This window comes from Pollicipes pollicipes, unplaced genomic scaffold (assembly GCF_011947565.3).
Source record: "Pollicipes pollicipes isolate AB1234 unplaced genomic scaffold, Ppol_2.1 Scaffold_4881;HRSCAF=5763_pilon_pilon_pilon, whole genome shotgun sequence".
Taxonomy (NCBI): domain Eukaryota; kingdom Metazoa; phylum Arthropoda; class Thecostraca; order Pollicipedomorpha; family Pollicipedidae; genus Pollicipes; species Pollicipes pollicipes.
The window spans coordinates 17814989-17842791 of NW_023596576.1; the positions used below are offsets into that span (position 1 = coordinate 17814989).

Consider the following 27803-nt stretch of genomic DNA (forward strand, 5'->3'; position numbering starts at 1 on the left):
CGATGCACACAACTAAATTTGTGTCTTGCACTTAAAAATACTGGGACTTGTTCATAATGGCATACAGCAGTTTACCTGATGCTCGTAGACTTCAATAGGGTGAGAGGCAGGGAGATCTGAAGGTAATGTAATTTATCCCTCTCTCTCCATTGTTACCTGCTGGTAAGGATGACTGACTTGCCCACTAGCAAGGATGACTGACTAGCATCTTAACTCAAGACATGACAGAAAATGTCAACAGCAAAACACTACCATTCTACCTTCTGACTGCAATTGTTGCAATTCATGTCCCATTAAAGGATGCAAGTGCTGAGGCAGTCAGGATAGCTTATTATATCCAGACTCCTCATCACCATCTTGAGAAAGCACAACATGTTTGTGTCCCTTATTTTGTGCAAACAGCTGTTTGGTATCAGCAGCCCATTGTCACTTGTGGTGGCAGTTGTTTTTACTTAAGCCTTTCTGCAGCAGGCTCTGATACCAGGCTATCTTGGTGGGGGTTGCTTCCCAGCTGAGAGCAGCTGGTTAAAGTTGGGATGGTGCAACCTGCCCCCATTAAGAGAGGATTTTATCTGGATGTGTATGATGCATATGCATCCAGCATTATACACAGACCTCAATAACCATTTTTCATTGGTAGCAAGGGCTACACAGGTTTTGGAGAGATAAATGGCCACCATGTTCCAGTCATAAGCATCAGCCTCATAGCTGGTGGGGTGGTCAGGATTGTCCTCAGTATCTTTTGGTCCTGCTACTTTGAGTGTTGTCATGGGCATGCATGAATTTTGAAAGCAAGAGAAGGCAAGTCCCCAATGTTATTGCTGATCAGACACTTGTACTGGTGACACACTCATTGTACATATGCACAGTTAGAGTGGCCAGGCAGTTGGATGACAGGCCGTATCATTGGTCTGTTGGTGTGAGATGCAGGGGTGGATCTAGGATTTTGTCAAAGGGAGGGGGGGGGGACAGGACATTGTGGGGCCCCCTGGAGTTGGGGGCCCCTCCCCCAAAAATATATTTGCATTTCAGTCATTACATTGTAAGACAGGTTGTATGTAATATATATATATATATATATATATATATTCATGTATGTGTATATTTACTATGTATTTATTTAATAAACATGGAAGCCTGTCATACTGTGCACAGTCCTATAAAGCAGAGGCATGCTACAGATGCATACACATTGAGTACACACAAGTGGCTCTCATCAACAAGTCTGGGCCCTCAGGGCAAGCAAAAAGAATGCAAGACCAATGTGGCAGGCCCATAAACGATCAGTAGTGCTGTGGCATGCTGACATATAAGGCTCTGGCCATAGCACAGGACCGTCTGAGCAAAAGGGAATTATTGAAGACCATGAACTAATACCCCTGCGCGATCACGAGTGCAGGGGCAGGTTAGCAACACCAGCATCCATGGGAGTTAAGAGTCCTCTGCAGATGAGACCAAGGGGGGAGAGCCTTCGATCACAGTGGAGGGCCCCTGAACACCCAGTGTTTCCGTGCCTTACCTTATAAAGAGTCCTAGCAACAGCACAGGGCCCTCCAGGTAAGTGGAAAGACCCCAAGACTTCTATGAAGGGAAACTGAGCACACCCTGGCATATGGGACCCCAGAAAAGTGTATAAGCCTTTCAGGGCTTATACACTCAACTCCACAAAAGGGAAGAATTTGTGGAGGAAAACCTGATTAATGAACAGTGCTCAGGTATGAAGGCAAGTAGCATCCCAACAGCACATTGAGCCCTACAAGAAAATGGAAAGAGATCAAGGACAACGTGGAAAGCTCTTTGGAGATCAGATTGGCCCGGCAAGTGGACATATAGGGCCACGCACCCAACAGCGTAATGAGCCCCAAAATGTTCCCAAGCAACATTTTTTCAATCAACGAGGAATTAACTTAATTTATTTGTGAACTCTTTACTTTTGCTAGCAATGGTTCTTGGTTGTCTGTTGGCTCAGAATCGTCTAAGTTCGTTGTCTGTGATAAGAAATATGCGTCCGTCCGACCGGTTATGGGACGGTTTGAAGCTTTTAGGTACCCATGGCATGGTCCAGCGGGGGGGGGGGGGAGGGGAAGTCCTGTGCCTCCCCACCCTCTGCATCCGCCGCCGGCCCGAGCAGCTGAATAGATGGGGCTCGCCAAGAACATAAGGCCATCCATTCAAATAGGAAATACTCAACGCAATGTGTAGGGCTCTAAACGATCGAGTGCGCCCAAGCAGGTTAACATATGAGGCCCCCGTCAAGAGCATGAGGCCTTCCATTCAAATAGAAAGTATCCAAGACCCAATGTAGAGGGCCCCAAATGATGGAGTGTGCCCGAGCAGGTTAACAGCAGGTTAGAAAAGAAGTACCCGCGACCCAGTGTGGAGGGTCACCGAACGATTGGGCGTGCCCAAGCAGGCATCAGATGGGCCTCCGACAGGAGCGTAAGGCCTAGGGAAGTGACAGAGTATTAGAAACGCCCTAGACCAATGTGGAGGGCCCATGAGCACACCGCAAATACGTCGGTAGGTTAACCGGGACACACGTAGAGGGCCCCTGAACAACCGAGAATACCTCGGCAGGTTAAGATATGGGGCCCTGGCTATAGCTCACAAAGCCTTTCTGGCGAATGGAAAGAATCCGTGGAAGGGCCCGTGATTGACAAGAGTGCCCCGACATGGTTACAGGAAGGGCCCCAACAACAGCGCAGGGTCCTCCGAGCAAATGCAAAGGAATGAAGGGCAACGTGGAATGCCCCTTAACGATTGAAATGATCTTGTAAGTAGGCATACAGGTCCCCCGAAAAGGAGATGGGGCCCAGAGACAGCGCAGTGAGACTTAAAATTTCCAGGTCACAGCTATTCCAATCACTGATCGGACTGATTGTCAATCAGTGAATGTTTTTTTGACTTATCATAGGCCCCTCACTTTCGCTTATAACTGTTCCTGGTCGCCTGAAACTACAGAGGTACCCAGTTTTGTTGCGTTATGTGTTAAAAAAACGGTGGGCCCCTTCGGGGCCCGAGGGAGGATCATGGTTCCGTGCCCCCCCCCCCCTTAGATCCGCCCCTGGTGAGGTGTGCCCTCATGCTGCTGCACAGTGCCTGTTGGCTTTCGCTGTTTCCAGCTGTTTCCATAGCTGCTGCCTTTTGTATGCTTTCAGGCCCAGGTGATCCATCCATCCCATTCTGTATCTCCCTCCTGCCATGGGTGGTAGGTTCATCACAGCTTGGTAGCATTCTTCTTGAAAATATGTGGGTGGAGAAGGCAGTAGCATCAAGCTCCTGGCTGAGGAAAGTTGGATACTACTCTTGGCTCATTACATCCACCAGGAAGGTGCCCCAGACTCAGACTCAGACTCTTGCAAACATTATTTTTGATCATATGCCTTATACTGCAGGAGCGCGGGACCACCGATGTGCGGTAGGCCAGCCCATGAAAAACACTTCGGCACATCGTTGACGCGTAAACATCATTCCTTCCTAAGTTTTGGAGTAGCATGACTATATGCTTGTGACTGAAAACGACGTGTACACCCTGTTCCAGTCTCCATTGCAGCAGCACTATCCCCATATTCCTTTGGTGCCCAAACAACAGGGGAGTACCCCTTTAGCTGTTTATCACCCCTGAATGCTCCATGAACGTCCTATTTCGTGTGTACTGGTCTTCTCAGGATGCGTAGATTTTCACAAACGCCTGATTTCGGGCATTCATAGTCAACCATGCCAATTCCATTGCACAGTGCTATAGATCAGTATTGTCTTGGACATTTGTGAAATATCGGTCGCATTCATCTTTGCTCTTTAGCCCCTGCATGAGGTTTGGAAAGCTTGCGACTTCATGCTTTGACATCTCCATGACAATATGACATTCCAATGCAGATTGGCGCAGCATAGTCTGCAAACCGAAAGCATCATAGCATGGGAGTGAGCGGTGCTTCCCACCAACAGGGCATCTCTATTTGACGCCGGTGGACGCCGCAGCCCGATCATGCTGTCCGTCCGGCTCGTGACCGCCGACCACGCGATGGCCGAGCCGGCGCACGGCTGGGACGCCACCTACTCCGAGTTCCGCGGCCGCCGCGTCACCGCCGTGCCCGTCATCCGCGTGTTCGGCGCCACGCCGGACGGCACCAAGGCGTGCATGCATGTGCACGGCGTGCTGCCGTACTTCTACGTGCCGTTCGACGGCGCCAGCGCGGCGGCGAGCGCGGCGCACCAGCTGGCGGCCGGCCTGGACCGGGCGCTGGCGCTGGCCGCCGGCGGCCGCCAGACGGCGCCACTACACGTCCACAAGGTGGCGCTGGTGGCTGGCATGTAAGTAAGCTCGGACAGGCGCCGGTCGGCCGCGCCTTATCGCTTTCTTCCGGTTATGTTGCTGTCTTCGCCTCGTTTGTCCTTTCGTTTCCTCGAGTCCGTGTGACACTTTGCTCTGCTCTCCGAGTTTCCTCATTTATTTTTTTCTTCTGTCTTCCCTGCTCGTCTCGCGTCTTCCATTCTGACATTTTCATTTTCCATTGGCCTCTACTCATGTCCTCTACTCTATTCTCCGTCCCCCTTTCCTCCTCTTCGTACTCTCGTTTCACCCCTACGCTGTGCTTTGTGGGATTTCCAGGAAAATGGTTCCAACTCAGACCTATAAACTCAACTTTTGTCATTTGTCCGCTCTTCCTGCTGGAGAAGAGGGGTTGGGGCAGGCGACGCCAAATAGCCTCAACAGCCGAGTGCATCATGAAGTCCAATGACGACGACTACGGCTTTTCTCATTTTCTTGAATTGGTCTGAGTGATGGCAGGTTGTGCCTGTTACCTTTTAAGATTACTTTGCAATGTCTTGAACAGATGTTCAATTTCCCAGTTTCAAGCTGAGTTAAAGTGTGGTGGTGGTCCAACTGCTCATGTGTTCTGTTGGCCGTTGTGGGACATATATGCTGATATGTGTTGTTTTCTCTCAGACCATACTATGGATATCACAAGAAAAGTCATTTGTTCTTCAAAGTTTTCCTTTACAACCCAAGGATGGTTTCAAAAGCTGCGGAACTTCTTCAGGTATATAGAGATGTGAGATTTTCCACACCATAGAATTAAACTTTTTATGGAACGTCGTGTGGTTGACTGTTCTCAGGTATGCGCGTCGTCTGCAAACGCATTTCCCGTGATCAACCATGACGCTGCGGTGGTACTCTTATACGGTTTTCTTTTGTACGCGTGTGGTCATGTGGATCTGCACAATGACTGTTGTTTTCTATCTCCACCGGCCGTACGCCATCACTAGCGGGCAGGGAACCGATTGACGTGTGTTTATCGTGTTCACAGAGCGGTGCCGTTATGCACCGGTCGTTCCAGCCGCACGAGGTGCACATCCCGTACCTGCTGCAGTTCCTCATCGACTTCAACCTGCAGGGGATGAACCTGCTGCACGTGTCCTCTCACAGGGCTCGCACCGAGGCGGGTGAGTGTGCGGCGCCGCCCAGCTCCACCGGCCTGTCCCAGCCGCCGCCTCTGACCGTGTGCCGGGCCCGCCGCGCTGTGCCTCCCCGGCCTGCTCTGAGCGCGCGCTCGTCCGCAGGGACGGAGGCCTCCGGAGGGTCGGGACTGGCCGCCGTTAGCAGCTGCCAGCTGGAAGTGGACGTGCACGCCTCCCACATCCTGAACCGAACCCAGCTGGCGACGGGTGAGCTGTCAGCTGCCGGCCGTCTGGCTTGGGTGACGTCCGGTCCAGGGGGTGCCGGCCATTGCAGCCGGCAGCCGGTGATCAGGCGGCACGGCATGGCCACGCTGCGGGCTGAAGTGTGGGTCACGCGATGAAATACCAGGGCACAAAGGGCGCCTACATCGCAGCCATAGTTTCCATTTGGCGATGTAGTGTTTCTCTTTGGAGGTGCATCGTTGCGTTACCTTATGTGGACGAAAGCGGCTGGCTCGGCCGATGGGCGCACTGCAGCTCTGTTGAACCCGTGTTGGCGCCCGGCGATGGGCGCTGGCCGCCGACGTCACCCTGCGTCCCGTGGCGCGGCAGAGCCGGGGCTGGGCGCCGGCAACCCGGGCCTGGCGGCCATCTGGCGGGAGGAGAGGGCGCGGCGGCGGCAGGCGGGGGACGGCCGCGACTCGCAGCCGACGCCCGAGCCGCCGGACGGCCGCACCGCCCGCCGGCAGCCCGGCGAGGTTGCCGCCCTGGCCGCGATAGCGGCGCGGCTCGCCGACCAGTCCCAGGTGAGCTAGCTCGGACTCACGGACCAGGCGGAGGTGAGCTGGCTGAGACTCACGGACCAGACGGAGGTGAGCTGGCCCGGACTCACGGACCAGGCGGAGGTGAGCTGGCTCAGACTCACGGACCAGGCGGAGGTGAGCTGGTCCGAACTCACGGACCAGGCGGAGGTGAGCTGGCTGAGACTCACGGACCAGGCGGAGGTGGGCTGGCTCAGACTCACGGACCAGGCGGAGGTGGGCTGGCCCGGACTCACGGAGCAGGCGGAGGTGGGCTGGCCCGGACTCACGGACCAGGCGGACGTGAGCTGACCCGGACTCACGGACCAGGCGGAGATGAGCTGGCTCAGACTCACGGACCAGGCGGAGGTGGGCTGGTCCGGACTCACGGACCAGGCGGAGGTGGGCTGGCTCAGACTCACGGACCAGGCGGAGGTGGGCTGGCCCGGACTCACGGACCAGGCGGAGGTGAGCTGGCCCGGACTCACGGACCAGGCGGAGGTGAGCTGGCTGAGACTCACGGACCAGGCGGAGGTGGGCTGGCCCGGACTCAGATTGTTGTTCGGTCAGCTGTCGGACCGCCATGGTCGCTTGGGCCGCAGGCAACGGTGAGGTTACCTCCATCGCCAATCCCGAGTAATCTGGGTTCCGCTCTCAGCTATCAGGGCAAGATCGTCTCGTAGCGAGCTTCTCCACACACTTTTCGTTATGTTTTCGTCATCACAGCCGTGGTGGGGTCGGTGTCTTTGAACTATTCACGCGACTCACGGTGGCGACAACAGGTGGCGACTCACGAGGACGCCGGAAGTGATGAGCTCGAAATAGCGTACGTACCACTGCTCTCACGCGTTTCCTTCTCCTCGCCCTTATGCCGCCTGACTCCGTTTCCTCCGTCTGCCGTGCCCCGCGCAGCGACCGCGGGTCTGTCGTGCCGCCCGCCTCAGTTGCACCGCCGGCCGCCAGGTGGAGTCGAGCTCGGCCGGCGCTGGCTCGCAGCTGGACGCGTCGCTGGCGGCCGAGTGCGCCGACGAGTCGGCTTGCCAGCCGGCCAGCTCGCTCGACCTGCCGCCGCTCACGCCGGCGCCGGCCCGATCCCCACACACCTTACCGCCGCCGTCGCCGCCGCCGCTCGACGACGCCAACGTGGATGAGCGACTGGTCCTGGAGCTCTCGCAGCGCGCCGACTCGTCCCTGCCGCGTGAGTACCGCCGGCGGCTGCGTGGCCTGCGGTACAACGTGTGCTGCTGGCTTGGCTTGAGGTCAGTATAGGGACGAATGTAGCGTGCTATTGTTCATATCGTGCATTGTGGTTGTTCTCCGGTGGTGTTCTCTGGGACGTACCCCTGTCGGGTGTGGTATCTCGCGGAGTGCAGGGTGGTAAGGCAGCGTGACACCGTGGCATGCAGTGTAGCGTGAACGGCGTGTCGACATAGCTCTAGTTTGCGGCGAAGTCCGTTGCCACGTAGTGCGGTGCGCTGCAGCGCGTTGGCAGTGTCGCCTCGGCGCTAGACTCGCAGCCTGTTGCGTTACGGTGGTGCGGCGCGGTTCAGCAGCGCGGCGTAGCACGATCTCGTGACGCGATGTGGCGCGGCCTCGTGACGCGATGTGGCGCGGCCTCGTGACGCGGTGTGGCGCGGCCTCGTGACGTGGTGTGGCGTGGCCTCGTGACGCAGCGTGGCGCGGTCTCGTGACATGGTGTGGCACGGTCTCGTGACCCGGTGTGGTGCAGTCTCGTGACGCGATGTGGCGCGGCCTCGTGACGCCGTGAGGCGCGGTCTCGTGACATGGTGTGGCACGGTCTCGTGACCCGGTGTGGTGCAGTCTCGTGACGGAGTGTGGCGCTGTCTCGTGACGTGGCGTGTCATGGTCTCGTGACGTGGCGTGTCACGGTCTCGTGACGCGCCGTGGCGCGGTCTCGTGACCCGGTGTGGCGCGTGAGCGGGCGCGGTGCCCTGTTGCAGTGGACTCGCAGGACGACGCGCTGGCGGCGGCGCTGCTCTGCCTGATGTCGCCGGGCGAGGAGCGTCCGCCGGCCGAGGAGGCGGCCGACCGGGAGGCGCAAGACGCCGCCGACGAGCTGGAGATGTCACAGGTGGTCTGGTCACAGCACAGCGACCCCCAGCGGCCCTGGTGAGCTCACGGGCCGCTCCGTCCCTGCTTGGGGCTGCCCGAAGGCCTTGCTACACGGCTCGACGACAGCTGGCTCTGGTGAAATGGCGCACTCGTAATCAGACCGTCACACGCGACAAACCAGTGCAGTTGATGCGCCGCTAAAACCCAGGAGCTAATGATATGGTCGTAATGCTGGAGATAAGTTTACTGCCAGCTCTCAGTTTTCATTGTGCCGTTTCTCTTCGTACGGCGACTGGCTGACATATTCTAGTACTTCGTTGGTCCACTGAGCACGTCGCTTGTGCATGGGTCCAAAATGGCCTCAGTGGTCGGCGCACACTAAAACCCATGTCATCATTTGTGCAGGTCGGGAGCGGACAGTCCAGAGCCAGGCGGCGACAGGGCCAGCCCAGAGCCAGGCGGCGACAGGGCCAGCCCAGAGCCAGGCGGCGACAGGGCCAGCCCAGAGCCAGGCGGCGACAGGGCCAACCCAGAGCCAGGCGGCGACAGGACCAGCCCAGAGCCAGGCGGCGACAGGGGCAGCCCAGAGCCAGGCGGCGACAGAGCCAACCCAGAGCCAGGCGGTGACGGTCGTGAGCCGGAGGCCGAAGACACAGAGTTCAGCCCACAGTCTTCCGCGGCTGATCCGGGGAACAGCTCATCTGTCGGTCAAAGCTCCGGCCTGACGGTTCCTCAGGTGAACAGCGCGTGCGGTGCTGCGCTGCTCACCAGTGATTGCCACGTTGATATGTTGTGCATCTATGATATCCGAATGGCCGGGAGCTGATCATGGCTGGTGCTACAATGTAATCAGTGTTTGAACTCCGAGTCACACTGTGTGTGTGTGCGTGCGTGCGTGCGTGCGTGCGTGCGTGCGTGCGTGCGTGAGTGCCTCTGACAAGCACAGTCTAACGCGGTCCAGACTCAGCGGCTTCATCAGATCTGTCTACGAAGATATGCCGGTGACCCAGCTGGGTGAGGTGACCCAGCTCACGTGATGCCCCGTGTACCCAGGTGGACGGCGTCGGTGACGACGAGCCGCGGCCCCGCATCAGGCGGTACCGCCGACTGGGCACGACCGGGCGTCGCGTGGCTGTGAGCGACGCCGCCGCCGCCGCCCTGAAGCTGCCGCTGGCGGAGGGGGCGTCGGCCGCCGCGCGGGGAGCGTGCGGTGACGGCCGTGGAGAGCACGGGGTACCGGCGCCGAACCCGCTGAGAAGACAGCTGCCGGTGCCGGGCGCCGAGCGGACCCTCTGCGGCGAGCAGCTGGCTGGCGCCGCCGCCGCCACCGTCGGAGGTGGTGATCGAGCGGGGCCGTTCGCGGAGGGCGCGGTGGGCGCGGGCGCGCGGAGTGGTGGCCCGGCTCCGGCACGCTCGGGCGTGTTTGGTGGTGGGGGCGGCGGTCGGCTGCCGTCGGCGGCCGTCGCGAGTGAGCGGGGCGAGGGTCCGTCCCGGCCGCGTTCGGACACGGGTGTGCAAAGTGAAGGCTCCTCACCGTCGTCTCCTGATCGTAATGCACTGGGCAAAGACTCTCCGTCAGTACTTGCGGGCTCTACCATATCGGGCGGATGCTTGCCCGCTGTCGACAATAAGCTGATTGAGGAAAAGTGCCGGGGGGAGCAACTGCGGCTTGGCCGCCGTCTAGCAGCGTCCGAGGAGCCGCGTCACGAGAGGACGACTGGTGGCCGAGACGCTTCTCAGGCTGTTCTTCAGGGCCTAAATCAAGCTGGGGAGCTGCGCTCCGACGCGGCTGCCGCGGGCGTGTCGCTCTGTGCGCCTCGCGAGGGTGAGGATCCTCGGCGGTGCGGGTCGAACGCCCAGTGCCGGCAGTCCGCTGGCGCTGCTGATTTGGAGTGGGAGTTTGATGGCGTGCTGTGTAGGCCTGACAGTGGGGGTGGCGCAGGTCGACGTCCCCGTGGCAGTCGCTCCTCATCTGTGTCGGAGGTGGGGCCGCCCGCTCTGGCGGATCTGCATGCCAACCTCCCGGCCGTAGACGAGACACCCTCAAACCACACTGCGCCCGCCCGTTCCGGCCGACCTCCGAAGAAGAGACGCCGCTTTCTTCTGTCGACGAGGAGGCGCAAGCGCGGAACATCTCTGAGCCGTGCGTCAGACGCCGCGAGCGAAACCGCCACCGTCGAGGTGGTGGACCTGGGCGTGGCGTGGCTGGCGCTGACCGGCGGCATGTGCGAGGCTGACGTGTGGCGGGCGGTCGGAGCCAGGGTGTTGCTGACCCCGGCCGACCGGGCGGCGGCCGACCGGCTCCGACGGACGCCGCAGCTCGCCAGCCCCTCTGGCGACCCGGCGCAGGCCACGGGCGAGCGACGGCCCTGTGCTGAAGGTGCTCCCCTCGTTGATTGTCTGGATTGGAAGAATTCTCGCGACGCGAAGGCAATTTTCGATGGTGGTTTGACACGGAAATCTCGGGAAAGTGCAGGCGACTCCGAAGAAACTTCAAATGCAGTTATCAATATCTCGCGCGGTGATAGAGACCAGAAGAGACCGGAAGGATTGCACGGGACTTCTCGTGCGGCATTGGGCTCAAAACGTCCGAATGTATATGACTGCGACGTAACTCCAGAGGTGGCCTGCGCCTCAGAACTTCAGGGAAGCACAAAGTCTACGCAGCGAGTGTTTCACACTCAAAACGACGTCTCACGCGCGGATTTAAACCCCGTCGTTGTGTTAAAAAGACTCAACGTGAACGCCCTGCCGGTCCTCCCGAAGACAGCGGGCACGAACGACGAAGAAGAAGCTCCCAGTGCCGAGCCGGTGACGCCCCTGGCTCCCGCAGTCCCGACCCGCGTGAGGCTCCGGATCCGAAGCCGATGGAACAAGCTAAGCCTGACGCGTCGGCGGGCGGCGGGCGGCAGCCCCTCGAAAACCCGCAAGGTGCCGCTGATGATCCACCTGTCGCCGCAGAAGCGTCCCGCCGCCAGGGCGCTGGCCAGCGACGAGCCGTGGCCACGCAAGAGGGCTCGGGTCAGGGTGACGCCCCGCCGCGCACCCCCCAGGCAGAGCTCGCCGCACTGGAGCGGTGAGAGACGAAGGAGCGCCGAGCGGTGTGCCGGTGGGCGGCGGGTCCCGCGCGTCGCCGGCAGGCATGAACCGGACATCGTGCTGCGCCGGCCCAAGACCAAGTTGGTCTGGGACGGCCACAACTTTGTGCTGCCGCCCGGCGAGAGGGCTGCGGCGGTGGCGGGAGGCGGCGCTGAAGGTTCGTCTTCGGTCTCGACCGCGGGGGAGGGGGCCGCCGACGCGGCGCCCTCGCCGGCCCAGTCACCTTCGGCTGGGCCGACCCAACGGTCGGGATTGGGGTCACCTGAAGTGAATGTGACAGGAGGTAGACGGACTAAGGGGCGAAAAGGCAGAACAGGGTGTTCTCCAAGAAAAGCAGCAAGGAAGAGAACTGTACGTGCGAAGAGAACATCTGGCCGTGACAGCACGGCTGAACGTCATGCGGCGCTCTTCCCTTTCAGTGCTCTGGACGAGTTTCTGCCGAAGCCGGCGACGCCTGATCATGCGCAGGATCCGGCCCTGAATCTGGCGCTGGATCTGGCGCTGGATTCGGCGCTGGATCCTGTGCTGGATCCGGTGCTGGAGCCGGTGATGGAGCTGGCACTGGATCCGACGATGGAGCTGGCGCTGGATCCGGCGCTGGATCTGGCGCTGGAGCCGGCGCTGGAACCCTTCGCAATGGAGCGCCCCTTGATCGGGTGGATGGGCAAGGAGGTTGGTCGCCCGCCTTCGCCACCGCCGCCGCCGACCTCGCCTTCCCCTGCCGACCTGCTGTCGGACGTGAAACCGATCATCGCTCGGTCGCCGGACGCCCCAGACGCGATGCCTCTGCAGGTGGAGCTGACAGTGCTGTCCTCGCCGCGTAAGGCCGGACCGGAACCGGCCACGGCCGCCTCCGATGCACCTGCGGCCGGCCTAGTGCCGCACCTGTTCGAAGCTGAGTTGTCCGGCGGTTCGGCCGGCAGCGCGGCGACAGGCGCGCCCGGTGCGTCGTCGTCCACCTCTGGGCCGTCGGCTGAGTCGCCGCCGCGCTCGTCTGGCGCGCCGGCTGCCTGCGGTCCTCAGCCACCGGTCATCGGCGTCCCGTCCGCCGCAGGCCGGGCGCCGCCGTGGCCGCCGTGCCCCCCAGCCAAGGGTCCGCCGCGTATGTTGTATGGCCTAGTGCCGCCGCCTGGCCCTCTTGGCCGCGGCCCGCCGCTGCCGAACCCCGACTTCTCATCGCCTCCAGCCTACCGCCCCGTCCTGCCGTCGGGCGGGGGAGCGCCGCGCGTCGTCGCCCCACAGCCGGCGCTGGCCGGTGATCAGCCGCCCCTCCCGCCGGTCTCCGCCACCTTTCAGGTGCGGGACCTGGAAGTGATGGTCCGACTGGGCCCGAGGCCCATGGCGTCTGTGCGCCGGCTGGGAGCGCGTACCATCGCACTAACGACAGAGGAGCTCAGAGCTGTGCGGGGCGCGTTGCAAGGGTACCTGAGCAGGCCCGGTCACACGGGTCAGGTCAGGCTGGTACCGGCACCGGCCGCCTATGGGCCGCCGCTGCCGCCGCGCTGGGACGCGCCAGACTGGGGCCAAGGGCTCCGCTTCGCGCCCCCGCCGGCGGACGTGGGAGGTGTGAGAGGCTTTTTGTGGAGTCAGCCCAGCAGCGGCGGTGGGCCGCAGCCGTCCGGCCCGCCATCGGCGCCGCACGTTGCGCTCGGGACCAGGCCGCAGCCGTCGGCGGCGACTTTCGGCCAGGTGCGGACGTACGGACAGCGGCGAACCGACCCGCCACGCCCGTCCAGCCCGGTGGCGTACATGGCGGCGGACAGCACGAGCCCGGCGGTGGGCTCGCGGCAGCGGCGGCGCGCGCGACGCGTCCAACGCTCGCTTTCGCCTTCGCCCGGGCCCGAGCCCGGGCCCGGGCTCACGCCCTCGCCGGAGCGCGACAACGACGAGTCGGCCGACTACGTCTGCCGGGCGGGTGAGGCACGCTCGTCGGCGGTAGGGCTGCGGTCGGTGCGCGGCGCCAAGGTGGCGCGCGGGCGGGCGGGCCGCGGGACCTGGCGCCGCTGCTGGGTGCCGCCGGGCGAGCAGGCGCCAGAGCCGCGCAGGAGCGACGCCGAGCCGGCGCCACGCCGAGAGCCGGCCGGCGCCAGTCGCGACAGCGCGCCGCCGCCGGCGCAGCGGTCCGCCGGCCGCTCGTCCGGCGCCGAGTCGGACGAGGAACCGGCCTCGCTGGGGCTGGGCCCGCCGCCGCCACTGCCGCGGCGGCGGCGGCCGGCGCCGCCTTCGGCCGGGCTAAGCCAGCTGCTGCTGCCGCTGCGCCGGCCGCCCGAGGACAGCATGGCGCGGCTCTCCTACCTCTCCTGCAGCAGCGGCGAGGCGGACGAACGTTCGCCGCCGCGGCCGGCCTCGCCCTCTCAGCCGGGCGCGGCGACAGGTGAGCTGGCGAGCTGCGGCGACGAACTGCCGCCGGCGTGCCGCAGCGGCTGGCGCTGTACTGTTGAGCGAGCTGGCTCTCGTGGACGAAGTGTTTCCTCGCCAGTCATAGTCATTGCTCTTTTATGTGCTTGGAACGAATGCTATTCATTTCACATGATCCGCGGCGATTATTTTACCCCAGGCGCTACCCATGTCCGGGGAGATTCGTCTGTTACCGAGACTGGCGCTCGAGGGCCGCAGTTACGTCTGCGGATCGTCGGCACCGTTGTCTGCCGCAGGTGAGGTCGACGACGACAGCAGCCACGGTGACACTGCCAGCCCGCCGTGCGGACAAAGGCCGCTGCAGTCGCCCGAGCTCTTCGAGCCGCCTTCCCCGCCGGAGGAGGACGAGGAGGAGGTGCAGGTGCTCTCGCCACCGCCCGGCACGAACGGCGTGCCCGCGCCGAATGCGGCCGCGCTGCGCGTGCGTGCGCCACTCTCGCCGCGGCTGTCCGGGCTCGCGCAGCCCTGGCGGTTCAGTCAGGAGGGCAGTGACGGCGGCCGGCAACAAGTGACACCCGCCAACAGAGGTAGGAGATCCTGTGTGGGCCGAGGTCGGGCAGCGCCGGGCCGTGGCGGGAGCATGGCGACTACCGACGCCGGCAGAGGTAGAGGGTCCGCCGCCACCGGTGTTCGGGGCCGGGCAGCGCCGGGCCGTGGGGCAGGCAAGACACCCACCGGCGCCGGCAGAGGTAGAGGGACCGCCGCCACTGGAAGGGGTGGAGGCCCTACCGCAGAGAGAGGGAGGAGTTCGGACCGTGCCAGATCCGGCGGATGGCTGGTCATCGGAAGTTCGGCCGCGACGACCAGCCGAGGACGCGGTAGAGGCCGGGCCTCTCAGCCTCAGCCGTCCCCCGTACCGTTCCTCCCGACGATCAGCCAGATCACGTCTCTGGCGGCGCCGCCGGAGGAGAAGGAGGACGACGACGACCTGATCCTGCTGTTCGATAACTCGCAGCGCCCAGGCGTGGAGGTGGTGGACCTGCAGGACTCCGACGACGAGGAGGAGGGCGCCGGGAATACGGAGCGAGTGCCGTTTGTCGGCAGCCCCGGACTGGGCTCAGGGGAGGGCCCAGGTGAGGACAATTCTGAAGCGGGTACAGAGGATGATCCGGATGTCAGCCCTGAACCCGGCGGTGATGATCCAGGCGGCAGTCCCGAGCAGGACTGTGAAGATGACGCAGAAGTGGGCGGTCGTACACCAGGCTGTGAGGGCGATCCAGACGTCAGTCAGGAGTTGGACCCCAAGGACGATCAGGTCGTTCGCAGCCCTGAACCCGTCTTTGTGGATATCGCAGACGCCGACAGCCCCGAACTGAGCTGTGATGACATTGTCGATGTCGGTAGCCCGGAGCCGGCCTGTGCTGACGGCCAAGGTGTAGGTACCGCTAAACCAGTCTCTGGGGACGGCCAAAATACTGCTGAACCGGTCTCTGGGGACGGCCAAAATACTGCTGAACCAGTCTCTGGGGACGGCCAAAATACCGCTGAACCAGTCTCTGGGGACGGCCAAAATACTGCTGAACCGGTCTCTGGGGACGGTCAAAATGTCGGCAGCCCTGAGCCGGTCTGTGGAGAGGACCGAGGCGTCGACAGCCCGGAGTTGGCTCATGATTGTCGGGTCGCGGACAGCTCTCTCTTCGTTAGCAGTGCGACCTCAGGCCAGCGGAGGTCGGACGAGGTCTCCGGCCACAGTGGGCTGAGCTGCCGTTTGTCTGCAGAGGCGCCAGACAGCACGGCCGGCTCTGGGCCGGTCCGTGCAGCTGCCTTGCCGCCGCAGGAGTTCTCAGAGTGCTGCAGACCGGAGCAACAGTCAGGGGATGTCGCGGGGAGCTTCGGTACGGCGAGCCGGCCGCAGGAGGCTGGGGCGAGGCCCGGTGTGGACCATCGGGCGGAGGAGGCCACAAAGAGCTTCGAGCCCGGCCAACAGCCGCAGGAGGCCGGGGAGAGCCCCGGTGTGAACCGTCGGGCGGAGGAGGCCACAAAGAGCTTCGAGCCCGGTCAACAGCCGCAGGAGGCCGGGGAGAGCTCCGGCGCGGACCGTCGGGCGGGGGAGGCCACAGAGAGCTTCGAGCCCGGTCAACAGCCGCAGGAGGCCGGGGAGAGCTCCGGCGTGGACCGTGCGCCGGGAGAAGTGGCGCGCTGCAGTCCGGACCGCCTGACGCTGGAGGAGGCGCCAGGCTCGGGCAGCGCCGATAAGTCGGCCTGGCTGCCGCTCCGCGAGAGCTGTCTGTACGACGAGTCGCTGTCGCCGGCGGACGCTCTGTTCGCCGGTGGCGACAGCAGCCCCACCGCTGCTCGCGAGGCGATCCAGTCTGTGTGGGGTGAGGCAGAGGCAGGCCAGTCCCTGCCTTTCGGGACGGGAGCCGTGCAGTATCCGCGGAACGGAGTGGACCCCGGCCAGGCTGGGTGTGCCCAGCCTGATGCAGGACAGTCCCCTCACAGCCAGCCGACGCCAGGACCGTCCTCTCAAAGACAGTTAGAGATAGGCCGTTCTCCAGACAATAAGTCAGCTTCAGTTCACCGTTCGCACATTTTTTCTTCGCCATCTCCGCAAGACAGAGTCGGGTCGGCGCAGTCGCTGCACAGCAGTCCCGAGTCGCCGCAGTCGTCCAACATCACCCCTGAGCCTCCGCGGTCCTGCAACAGCGGGGCGGAGTCGGTGCAGTCGCTGCACAGCAGTCCCGAGTCACCGCAGTCGTCCAACATCACCCCTGAGCCTCCGCGGTCCTGCAACAGCAGGGCGGAGTCGGCGCAGTCGCTGCGCGGCAGTCCCGAGTCACCGCAGTCGTCTAGCATCAACCCTGAGTCTCCGCGGCCCTGCCACAGCAGGGCGGAGCCGGCGCCGCCGCTGCACTGCCCACAGAGCTGCGCGGACGGCGCGAAAGACAGGCGGCGCCCAGAGCAGTCCCGGCGCACCAGTCACGATCTCGGAGGAGCCCTCGCGAGCACGTTCGGGTCAGCCGGCGGTCTCGGGGAGCGGTGGGAGTCCGCCGAGGATGAGTACCCCCCACTCGGGCCCGGGCAGGTGGCTTACGAGGGCCCCGAGTGCGGCCAGTCCTCGCACAGTCTGCCGGGACCGGGTCGATCGCCGCACAGCCGGCCCGCGTTGGCCCAGATGTCGGCGCCGTCTCCGCAGCGCCGACCGCGGTCGGGTCGGCCCGAGCGGGGCGGCTCAGAGTCTCAGCAATCGCCTCATGGGGTGCCGGAGCTGGAGCGGACACCGCGGGGCAGCCCGAGCGGCTCCGCCGGTCAGTTCGGACGGCGGTCGCCTGCCGGGGACATGATCCATGAAGGCGACTCTGCGGTTCTGACGGCGACAGGGGACGCACATTGGGACACGGCGGCAGCTGCAGACGAGTTCGGCGCCGTGCCAGCCTCGTCCGGACCGTCACTCGCGCGCGAAGGCCGTCAGGTGGGAGTGGTGACAACGATGTTGACCGTCGGTAGTCCGAATCACACCTCTGACGAGTCGTGCGACATTTTCTGGAACGATTTCGAAGAGGTCCTTCAAGCGGCAGATAGCGAGCACGGAGGTCCTGTGCCGAGGCCTGGAGATCAAATCCAGCCAACATCTGGTGGGCGTCGACCGGACGGCGCGTTGGGTGTGAGCCCCCACACGGCGGGGGTGCCGCATGCGGAACACCAAGGCACGTTCGGCAGCCCGAGGAACCAGGCTGGTCCGCTGCCGGGTCACGGGCTTGTAATGGCGGCGGAGACCGGGCCCTCGTCTGTCGCTAGACGCTTAGTGGAGACTGAGCCGACAGAGGAAGATGAGGCCCTGGATGATGCTGAGCCGTCAGATGAAGTGGAACACTCAGACAAAGGTGGCCCTTCAGACGGAGGTGGCCCTCCAGACGGAGCGGGACCCTCAGACGGAGCGGGACCCTCAGACGGAGCTGGACCCTCAGACGGAGCTGGGCCCTCAGACGGAGCTGGACCCTCAGACGGAGCTGGACCCTCAGGCGGAGCTGGGCCTTCAGACGGAGCTGGATCCTCAGATGGACCGGGGCCCTCAGACGGACCTGTACGCTCAGGTGGAGCTGAATCCCCAGATGGACCTGGGCCCTCAGACGGTCCTGTACGCTCAGATGGAGCTTGGCCCTCAGACGGACCTGTACGCTCAGCTGGAACTGGGCCCTCAGACGGACCTGTATGCTCAGATGGAGCTGGATCCTCAGGTGGACCTGGGCCCTCAGACGGACCTGTACCCTCAGATGGAATTGAGCCCTCAGACGGACCTGCACTCTTAGTTGGAGCTGGATCGTCAGATGGAGCTGGGTCCTCAGACGGAACTGAACGATCAAATGGTGAGCGATCGTGTGAAGCAAGATATTCAGCCGGGCCTGGATCGTCAGAAGGAACTGGACCCTCAGATGCAACTGTGCCACCAGAAGTCCTGCCCTCAGACGGAGCTGAACCATCAGGCGAAGAAGGGGCCTCGGGCGGAGCCGGAGATGCGCCCAGAAATGCTCCATCTGATACAGCTGAACGCTCGGTCGCGTGTGGACCGTCAGGTGGAGCGAGATTAAACGACCCGGATTTTCCGATGTCGCTTGAAGGCCCCTCCTTTCGAGAAAAGCTGACGAATGCGGAGGTAGCTGTGACGTCACACGTGGCTGGGGAGGCGGCAGCCGAGTGTAACGATCTGGACGGTGAGAACGCAGAGATCGGACGAGCTTTTATGTCTGTTGTTCTGCTTCGTTTCTGTTTGGAGTATTTGCTTCGCCTCCATCCGGATCCCTCACACGTCCCCCAACCCACCAGCGAAGCACTGCCGGACGCGTCAAGTGGCGTCAGCCAGGCGCTTCCAGGACGGCTAGGTTGTTCGTCCAAGCCGAGTCACGCTGCAGGCACGGCGGAAGCCGGTCATGGGACAGGAGCGTCGGAGCGAGACGAGAGCGTGAGGCCGATTGAGTCGGGCTATCAGACGAGGCCATCCGACTCGGGAGGTCAGGGCAAATCGTCTGGCCCGGGAGACCAAACGAGACCGAATGATGAGTCCGGGTACCAGACAAGGTCTTCTCCAGTGAGCGGCCGGTCCGCCGCCGGGGGACCGGCCGCTGGTCCGCTATCGGCGGACCAGCCCGGGCGCGGGGGCGGCGGTCCGTCGGCAGGCGGCGCGGACGGCGGCCGCGGCCCCGTCCGGCTGCTGCTGCCGGCGCCGCCGTCCCCGGCCGCCGTGCGGGCGTCGCTGCCGACGGTGCCAAGCCGCGCGGTGCTGGGCGCCGGCCGCGCCGCACCGCTGGAGCCGTTCGAGGGTGTGTGCGCCGCCAGCGGGCTGCGCCACTGGCGCACGGTGGCGGCGGCCGGCGCCGCCGAGCCCGCCGACGTGACGGCGCTTGTGGCCGCGCTGGAGGAGCGCGCCACGTGCGCGCGCCTCGCCGGCCGCGGCCGCTGCACTCTGACCCCGGCCCGGCCTCCGCCCAGCTGCCGCAGCGTGCGCGCCTGGCTGAGCGGCCGCCGCCGCCCCCGGCACCGCGTCGACTCGTCCAGCGACAGCGGCAGCAGCGCCAGCGAGGAGGAGCTAGAGCAGGGGCACGCAGCGGCGCCGGCCGGCGGTCCGACCAGCGCCAGCACCCCGTTGACGGCGGTGGCGCCCGAGTCGCTGCCGGCTTCGCTCGGTCTCACGCCCGTGACTGGCGTGCGGCGGACGGCGTCGTACGGTCGCGTGACGTCCCTGCTCACCCCCGTCAGCCGGCGGCCGGCTAAGCGACGGCGCGTGGGCCGAGCCGAGCCGTCGCCGGACGCGCGGCCTGAGACGCCTACGGGCGGGACGACCGACGGTGGACCGCGACGCTGGCTGGAGCGTATCCCAGAACGGACAGAGGCAGGGGAGGCACCCTCTAGGGTCGGCCAGGGGGCGCCGGGTAGCGCCAGTTCGCCGTTGCCGGCGCCGGGCGGCAAGGCGCCGGACAGTCGGCCGGCCAGCTCTGAGGAGCCGCAGTCGGATGACGTGGCAGCGGTGCTGGCACGGGACCGCACCACCTTGGTCAGTCCGGCGCCGGCGCCGCGGGACCCGGCCGGCGCCTCGCCGCTGGAGCCGTCCCTGCTCGTCAGTCCGTCGTACGGCCTCCAACGGGCCAACAGCGCCGACAACACGTACGGGTTCAAGCTGGACTGGGATAACCTGCAGGACGCCCAGTGTTCGCATGAGGTGAGGCGGGTGATTTAAGGTGGCCGTAATGATGTTTAGTTGGGCTGTGGTCGACCACTTGGGTTTCAGTTATGCAGGGCTTGTCCTCGCCGTTGCGAGCTAATCCAATCAAAACCATGCCCATAGATAAGACGGTAGCATTAGCCGTATTCCTTGGAAAAACCAAGAGAAATGAGATATAGTTAGGTTGATATTTGGGCAACATGCCTTTCTCGAAACAAAGCAGAAGTAAATTCAAAATTGCCTGCCGATGATCCTGCTCGATTTTTCATGTTTTTTTAAACAGCGAGCCACAGTTTTTACAGAACACTATTACGCAGGGGATAAAACAAAGAGCAATTGCCAGCCATTGCCAAGATACAGTGCCTATCTAAGGATTGGAATACCCGGACATACGTCTACATGCAAACGAATTCAAGCAAATAGGCATCTCGCAGCACGCTTCATTCGAATATGCAAGCGAGCTAAACTAAACAGGCATCACAAATCGCGCACCAAGTATGCAAATAATTTCAATTTAACAGGCGGCGCACATCACGCGTCGGGCATCACTTACACATATGAACGACTAAGCTAGCGCACATCACGCATAGAGGCACATATCACGTTCGCGTAATTGGCCATGATGATCCCTGTATGTTAAGATTTGGTCGCCGACTTTTTATAAGAATAGTTTCCTGTCTGGGTGGTCCTGTGCTCTGTAGATGACTTTGAGCTCTAAAAGGGGCATGGGATCCATACTTTCCTCGATTTCAGCCTGAGCGTGTTTTGCCAAGAAATGGTCACCAGAAGGGGTATTCCCTGTTTTGTTTTTAGCGTCTCGCAGGTATTCATTATATCTCAAACGAATAGCGCGCATGGGCTCCCCGACATAGACTATATCCCTCCCATGTTTTTCACATAGTTTGCACTTAATTTCGTAAACTACGTTTTTTGCGTGCAAACCCCTCGAAACCCAGAATTGCATAAGTGAGATCTGTTGCCACCCGGGCACTGAGCCTTCGAGATGGAAGATTTCACCAGATAATTTCTAAGGTTTTTGTCGTTTTTCCAAGCTCTGCGTATGTGCAGTTTTGATTTTTTAACAATGTGTTCGGTTTTCCAAAGCAAATGTTCATCTATGTAAGGTAGCCTTAAGAATCCATCTCCCGATAGGACGTGTTCGCGCCTCCTATCACCCATCCCCCCCGCGCTCTGGACTTTTTTACTTTTAACATTCTACCTAAAAGCTGCGGAGAATATCCCTTGCCCAACAGCAAAGCCCATACTTTGTTTATGCTCTTTCTTTCTTTTTCACTACGTGATGAGTTCTTTAGAGCCCTATGGAACATTGTTCCGTGGGGTTCATCGGCAGGTACTTTTGAACTCACTTCTGCTTTTGTTTCGAGAAAGGAATGTTGCCGAAATATCAACCCAAATATATCTCCATTCTCCTGGTTTTTCCGGGGAATAAGGCTAATACTACTGTCTTATCTATGTGACTAATGTTCCTCGCTAATGCACTGAACAACTTACGCAATTTTAAAGCCATGTCTACTGCGTGAATAAACCATTTTGGCGATTTATGACAACTTAACTTCACGCACGGGTCGTATCCTCATTTGACGATTGATGCTTTCCTAACCAACCTTTACGTTGGTTCCTTTCCACTGCGTTTCATGTCATGAACATACGAGCGCTGTTGACTCGTGTTGGTTGTGGACTAATGGGTTTGCCCTGTGCGTATAGGTTCTGTTTTTGATGGATCAGTTCTGAAGCTCGTCCCGCCGCTGGCCGGCCAGCCGTGTGATGGCAGCAGACGTGACAGGCCCGTCCGTGTTTTCAGTATCAATACCTGACCTGCCTGAGCCTGGAGGTGCACGCCGTGACCCGCGGTGACCTGCTCCCTGACCCGGAGCACGATCCGGTGGCCGCCGTGTTCTACCACCTGACGGACGATGTGCCGGAGAACTGGCGACGACCCCGTCAGACCTCCGGTGCGGCCGCTGGCCGGGCGTGCGCCCGACAGCGCGGAGAGATGGTCTCGAATCTCGGGTCGAAGGGCCGGGCCCGAGCTGGGTCCGTTGCAGCAGGGCTCCAGGACGCCTTCTGGCCTGGAGGACCCTGTGGCCCCTCTCGGTTGGTCAGGCGAGGGGTGTTCAATGTTTAGAGGTGTGGACCTCAGCTCTGCCGCGCGCACCTTGGAATCGGGTTTTCCCTAGTATACTTCTGTTGTAGTTTGTGTGCAGAAACGTTCATCCGGTCACGTTTTCTGCTCTGCTGATACCTCCTTCACACCCACGGTTGTCTCGTATTCTCAGCAAATGATTGTGCTCTCGGAGCCCTTTACGCAGCCGCCCGTCCTTCCTTCGCGTGCTTGTCTGTGCCGTGCCCTGCTGTCTTTGCCCGTTTTTGTGCGCGCGGCAGCATTGCTGAGGCGTCACATGTCACATCACCTATTGGGGCGTCAAATATCACATCACCTACTGAGGCGTCACATGTCACATCACCTACTGAGACGTCACATATCACATCGCCTGCTAAGACGTCACATGTCACATCACCTGCTGAGGCGTCACATGCCACATCACCTGCTGAGGCGTCACATGTCATCACCTGCTGAGGCGTCACGTATCACATCACCTGCTGAGGCGTCGCATGTCACGTCACCTACTGAGGCGTCGCATGTCACACCACCTACAGAGGCGTCACATATCACATCACCTGCTGAGGCTTCACATGCCACATCACCTGTTGAGGCTTCACATGTCACATCACCTGCTGAGGCTTTACATGCCACATCGCCTGCTGAGGCTTCACATGTCACATCACCTGCTGACGCTTCATGTTACCTGTCCGCCGGCAGGCTGTATCGTGGTCGACGCGCCGTCCGTAGTGTCTGAATCGACCGGTAGGCGGCGCCACCTGCTGCAGGCGGCCGGCCTGCCCGACCTCGCCGTGCGGTACGTCGCCGACGAGCCGGCCCTGCTGCAGGCGCTGATCGATCTGGTCAGCGGCACCGATCCGGATATCCTGCTGGGCTGGGAGGTTAGTGTCACCCGAGGGTCTCGCCCGAGGCCCTCACTTGAGGTCCTCACCCTAGGCCCTCACTCGAGGTCCCCACCTGAGGCTCCCGCCCGAGACCACCCGAGGCCCTCACCCGAGGCCCTCACCCGAGGCCCTCACCTGAGGCCCGCGCTTCGGAAGAAAGTGCGAGCCCGGTCGCAGTCGGGGTTTCTTACGAGAATAGTCTCCAGGGGTACATTTGTGTACTTCGTTGAGAATGAGCCAAGCCGGCACATCGTTGCGTATGTACAAAGCGGCGAGGTCGCGATACATGCACATGTCATCCAGCCGTGATGTGTTCACTCTTTGTTATGGGAGTGCGGCCGACGGGGACGTTCTGGGACGCCGGGAACACGCCTTTGTCAAACAAAGCATCACAATATTTCACTTGTTTTGTTCGAGACGACAAATACCTGAAAAATGTATTGATAGTCGTGCGGTAAGATGGCAATGCCATTTAACCGGGAATCTGGACGGCTTTTGCGAGCGAAGGATGGTTCACCGGACGCACTGTTGGGTTGGGAAACCAGAGTGGCCCAGATGATCCAGCGGCCGTCCAGGTGTGATCTGCCGCCTATGCCTAATACTGCCGGTCGGAGTATTTGCTGACGCGAGCGAAGGATGGTTCACCGGGCGCGACTGTTGGGTTGGGAAACCAGCGTGGCCCAGATGGTCCAGCGGCCGTCCAGGTGTGATCTGCCGCTGCGGTCGGAGTATTTGCTGACATCATTCATGTAAGCAGTCTTCATTATCAGCCGCATGTGATGGTCATGATGAGCGATAAACGAATCAAGCAACTAAACCAGCTCAGTCATTCTGTTTGCGACAGGCACAACGGCTGCGCCCGATCCTAACATGGTACCAACCTGTGGGCGAAGCCGGGTGTTGCGACTGTCGCCGCTCTGTCAGTCGCCGCAGCCCGTGTCGATGTGTGGCAGGTGCAGCAGCTGTCCTGGGGCTACCTGCTGGAGCGCGCCGAGTGTCTGGGCCGGCCGCTGGTGACGTCCCTGTCGCGGCTGCCCGAGTGCCAGCGCGCCTCGCGCGCCGCTGCCGACTCGGACCCGTACGGCTCGGAGCACACCTCCGAGATCCACCTGGCCGGCCGGGTGGTGCTGAACGTGTGGCGTCTGCTGCGGCATGAGGTTCGTCGGTGGCGCCTCCGCCAAACTGCGCCAGCTGTGAGCGCTCGTTGCGTTTTCCTATTTCTGCTAGGCTAGCGTCATGTTTAATGCCTGGAGCGGAGGTCGAATTGGAAGACCATCTTCCGGTTCCCATGTGTACACAATCGGTACGTGTCTTAGCATAATTGTTGCGGACGCCACTAAAGACGCTCGTTGCATTACGTTCTTCTATTATTGGCCGCTGTGCGTGTTGCAGGTGGCGCTGTACAGCTACACGTTTGAGAACATCGCTTACCAGGTGCTGCACCAGCGGCTGCCCGAGTTTAGCTTCCGGCAGCTGACCGAGTGGTGGCAGCACCCGTCCGCCGTCAACAAGTGAGCCAACGAGGTTATCATTCCTTGCCTGTGTGCCATCGTCCAGGATGCCTAGATATCGGGGCTAGATCTACTCCTGGCAGGGAAAGCCAGGGGATCCTCAGCGTTCAGGCTGGCGGTGCTGACTCCTTGGATTCCCTAGACTTGGATCGATTCCGCAGGCCCTCGTGGGCACGGGACCTCCGTCCCGCGTCCGGACGGTCGCTCCTCGAGTTGCCGCGGTGTCCAGCGCACAGATACGCCCCCGCTGCGGACCGGGCGTGACTGGCCGTTGCGTGTTCGTGATCAGGTGGCGGGTGGTCGAGTACTACGGCCTCCGCAGCCGGGGCACGCTGCAGATCCTGGGGCGGCTCGACATCATCGGCCGCACGGCCGAGCTGGCCAGGGTGTTCGGCATCCAGTTCTTCGACGTCATCTCCCGCGGCTCGCAGGTCGGTCGGGTGACGTCGCCTGCCGCGGCGAACGGGCCCGTGCGATGACGCCAGCTCTCGGGCAGGTCAGGGCGCCCAGCCTGGCTCAGTAGTTGTCCTCACGGCAGTCGTCCTGGACCAAAAACAAATGGACATAAGTATTGACAAATGAACTACTGTCGTGTGAAATCAGCCAAACTTCATTAAAAAAAGCTCGGGTTGTTTTTGTGTCGTACAGATGAATGGCGCTCAATCTGCCCTCATTTTTAATCACCCTCCGCCTTAGCTGCTGATGAGGCCCTAATGAGCCTTGTGACCCCATTCACTGGCGTGCCAGCGCGCCTCGGCCTCAGCGCGGCCACATGAGACCTGGCGCCGGTTGCAGTTCCGCGTCGAGTCGATGATGCTGCGGCTGGCCAAGCCGCGCAACTTCGTGCCCGTCTCGCCGTCTGTGCAGCAGCGAGCGGCGGCTCGGGCGCCCGAGTGTGTGCAGCTCATTCTGGAGCCCGAGTCCAAGTGAGAGCGCACAGAGCGTAGAGCGCATTTCATGAGCTGGTGAAACTGCTCCTGAGGCCGTGGGTGGACGAAGGGCATCGCCGAGGAATGCCAGTGTCGGAGTTGTATTCAGGCGTCGCCTCTGAGCGGCAAAGCGATCTTTGCATCTCCCAAATGAGCGGTCGGTGCCGTTGCGAAGCATGAAGTTGCATGTCAGCGAAATGGGTAACGCCCGAAGCATCAGTGGTTGGATGTAAACGTCCCATAAATATCTCGTCATTCGTACTGCAGGAAAGAAAAGCAAGCAAATGGCGTGGATTTGTGGACGACAGGAGCAAAGGAGACTGCCAACCAGTAGCTGAATGTGTTACATTACCTTTGTCCACATGTTTGTGATTGTCGTGTCCTGACTTTGGGCCTCAGCGCTTTGATAGGCGTTGTCGAGTTACATACGCGTGCCGTTTCCGACACCGGTTGTGTGCGCGGTCGTGGGGCTGTCGGTGGTGCAGCTGCGTACAAACACCTGGTCACTGTGGCTGGCTGCAGGATGTACGTGGATCCCGTGGTGGTACTGGACTTCCAGAGCCTCTACCCGTCCATGATCATCGCCTACAACTACTGCTTCTCGACCTGTCTGGGACGCGTGGAGCACCTCGGACAGTGAGTCTGGTCGGGGACTAAGAAGCGGCTTGTTAAGTGAAGGTTACGTTCTGTGTTTCTCCCCTTTATTTGTGACTTACGGTAGCAAACTACGGGACAGTACGGGAACCACATGCACGACCTCCACCGAATAATGTTCCCCTCAACGCCCCGTCCTTCTGCCCCGCTTACGTGTGTGGGGGGAGGGGGCCTGCTGTTGTGGCGCGCATCTGGTTCGGGCGCGCGTGCGGCGCCGGGCGCTCACCTGCCGACGCTGCGCGCAGGCGGGGCGCGTTCCCGCTGGGCTGTACAGCCCTGCAAGTGCCGCCGCCGCTGCTGGCGCGCCTGCTGGCCCGGGACCAGCTGCACGTGTCGCCGAGCGGCGTCGCCTTCGTCACGGCTGACGTGCGCCGCGGCGTGCTGCCCGACATGCTGGCTGAGATCCTCGGCACGCGCATCATGGTGAGGCGCGCCGCGTCGGCACCGACGACGGCGCCGTCAGCCGGTGCCGGGTGGCCTCCGGTTGGCTCTGATCGGAAGCCTCGGTCGTCCGACAGACGGGTGACAGACGTCTGACTGACGCCGTCAGCGCTGGCCCATCCGGCTGTGCTCTGACATAAAGCTTGTGGCTGTGCAGAGTCCTCACGCTCGTCGCCAGGTGCTCGGGCGCTGCGGGAGCGTTACTCGATGAGTGGAGGTGACGGGTACTGACGTAGACGTGCGACTGCAGGTGAAGAAGGCCATGAAGGCCAACAAGGACAATCCGTCGGTGAGGCGCCTGCTCGACTTCAAGCAGCTGGGTCTGAAGCTGATCGCCAACGTAACGTACGGCTACACCTCGGCCAACTTCAGCGGCCGCATGCCTTGTATCGAGGTCAGTCTTGTACCACTCCGACTTGCTGTTGGGCTGTCTTCTCAGGCCCACAGCAATGTTCATGCCTGAGAGGGCGGCTGTCCGAATCTGCCCACCTCGTCCCTAGCCGTATGCGTACGTTTGAAGCCCGGTTTTTGTCCTTGTTGCAGTGTATGGCGCTGTGCCGCGTTTCGTGCCGCATCTCAGTTTTGTCTTGCTGTGCTCTGTCGTGCCCAGTGTTTGTGATGTCGCCTGCTGTCCAACGCTCAGATAGCGTCTGTTGTTCTCTCGCGGCGATCTTGTTCCTGTCGCTCCCCTTGTTTCCGCAGTCCGTTGTCCCCCCCCCCCCGTGGCCAGGAACGCACGCACGCCGCACGCACGCACGCACGCGCACGCACGCACGCAATCAATCTCCTTCGCTGGCTGTTTGTGTGTGTATGTATGTGTGCGCGTGCGTGAGTGCATGTGCATGTACGTGTGTGTGTGATGTGACACACACATCGCCCGCGCTGACAGTGTCCTGCGAGGGCCGGTGCCGTCCCCGACAGTGGGCCGATGATTGTGTCGGCTGCCACCAGGTGGGGGACAGCGTGGTCAGCAAGGGCCGCGAGACGCTGGAGCGAGCCATCCGCACCATCGAGTCCCGGCCAGAGTGGGCCGCCAGGGTGGTGTACGGCGACACGACTCCCTCTTCATACTGCTCAAGGTGAGGGCCAGGGTGGTGTGCGGCGACACCGACTCCCTCTTCATGCTGCTCAAGGTGAGGGCCAGGGTGGTGTACGGCGACACCGACCCCTCTTCATACTGCTCAAGGTGAGGGCCAGGGTGGTGTACGGCGACACCGACTCCCTCTTCATACTGCTCAAGGTGAGAGTCGGGGGGGGGGGGGGGTCAGGAAGGTTATGGTGGCACAAACTCCTC

The 27803-nt window shown here is 61.7% G+C and overlaps 2 protein-coding genes across 2 annotated transcripts; both read left to right on the forward strand.

Moving 5' to 3' along the window:
- LOC119100063 (uncharacterized) lies at window positions 1-27699 on the forward strand. Its single transcript, XM_037223178.1, is given in 25 exon segments — window positions 1-122; window positions 3946-4311; window positions 4949-5042; window positions 5310-5445; window positions 5563-5785; window positions 11414-11498; window positions 11841-12044; window positions 12669-12719; window positions 13062-13287; window positions 14027-14165; window positions 14667-14863; window positions 15509-16104; window positions 17555-17994; window positions 19707-19944; window positions 21770-21920; window positions 22790-22971; window positions 23928-24131; window positions 24367-24485; window positions 24775-24916; window positions 25281-25411; window positions 25937-26050; window positions 26314-26491; window positions 26760-26903; window positions 27461-27560; window positions 27563-27699. Coding segments are annotated over 24 exon segments (4557 nt in total). The 5' UTR covers window positions 1-122; window positions 3946-3985.
- On the forward strand, window positions 17445-18800 carry LOC119101706 (putative G-protein coupled receptor 152). Its single transcript, XM_037225123.1, has 2 exons — window positions 17445-17968; window positions 18077-18800. The coding sequence occupies exons 1-2, from the start codon at window positions 17561-17563 to the stop codon at window positions 18317-18319; spliced, it is 651 nt and encodes a 216-aa protein (XP_037081018.1). The 5' UTR covers window positions 17445-17560; the 3' UTR covers window positions 18320-18800.
- Window positions 27700-27803: the final 104 nt, after the last annotated feature.

What these genes read in the sequence shown, in the direction of transcription:
- LOC119101706 (XM_037225123.1), top strand. Translation starts at nt 17,561, where the DNA reads ATGAGGCCCTGGATGATGCTGAGCCGTCAGATGAAGTGGAACACTCAG. An exon ending in AGATGGAGCTGGATCCTCAG is followed by an intron (nt 17,969 to 18,076) that starts GTGGACCTGGGC and finishes CTGGGTCCTCAG; the next exon opens with ACGGAACTGAACGATCAAAT.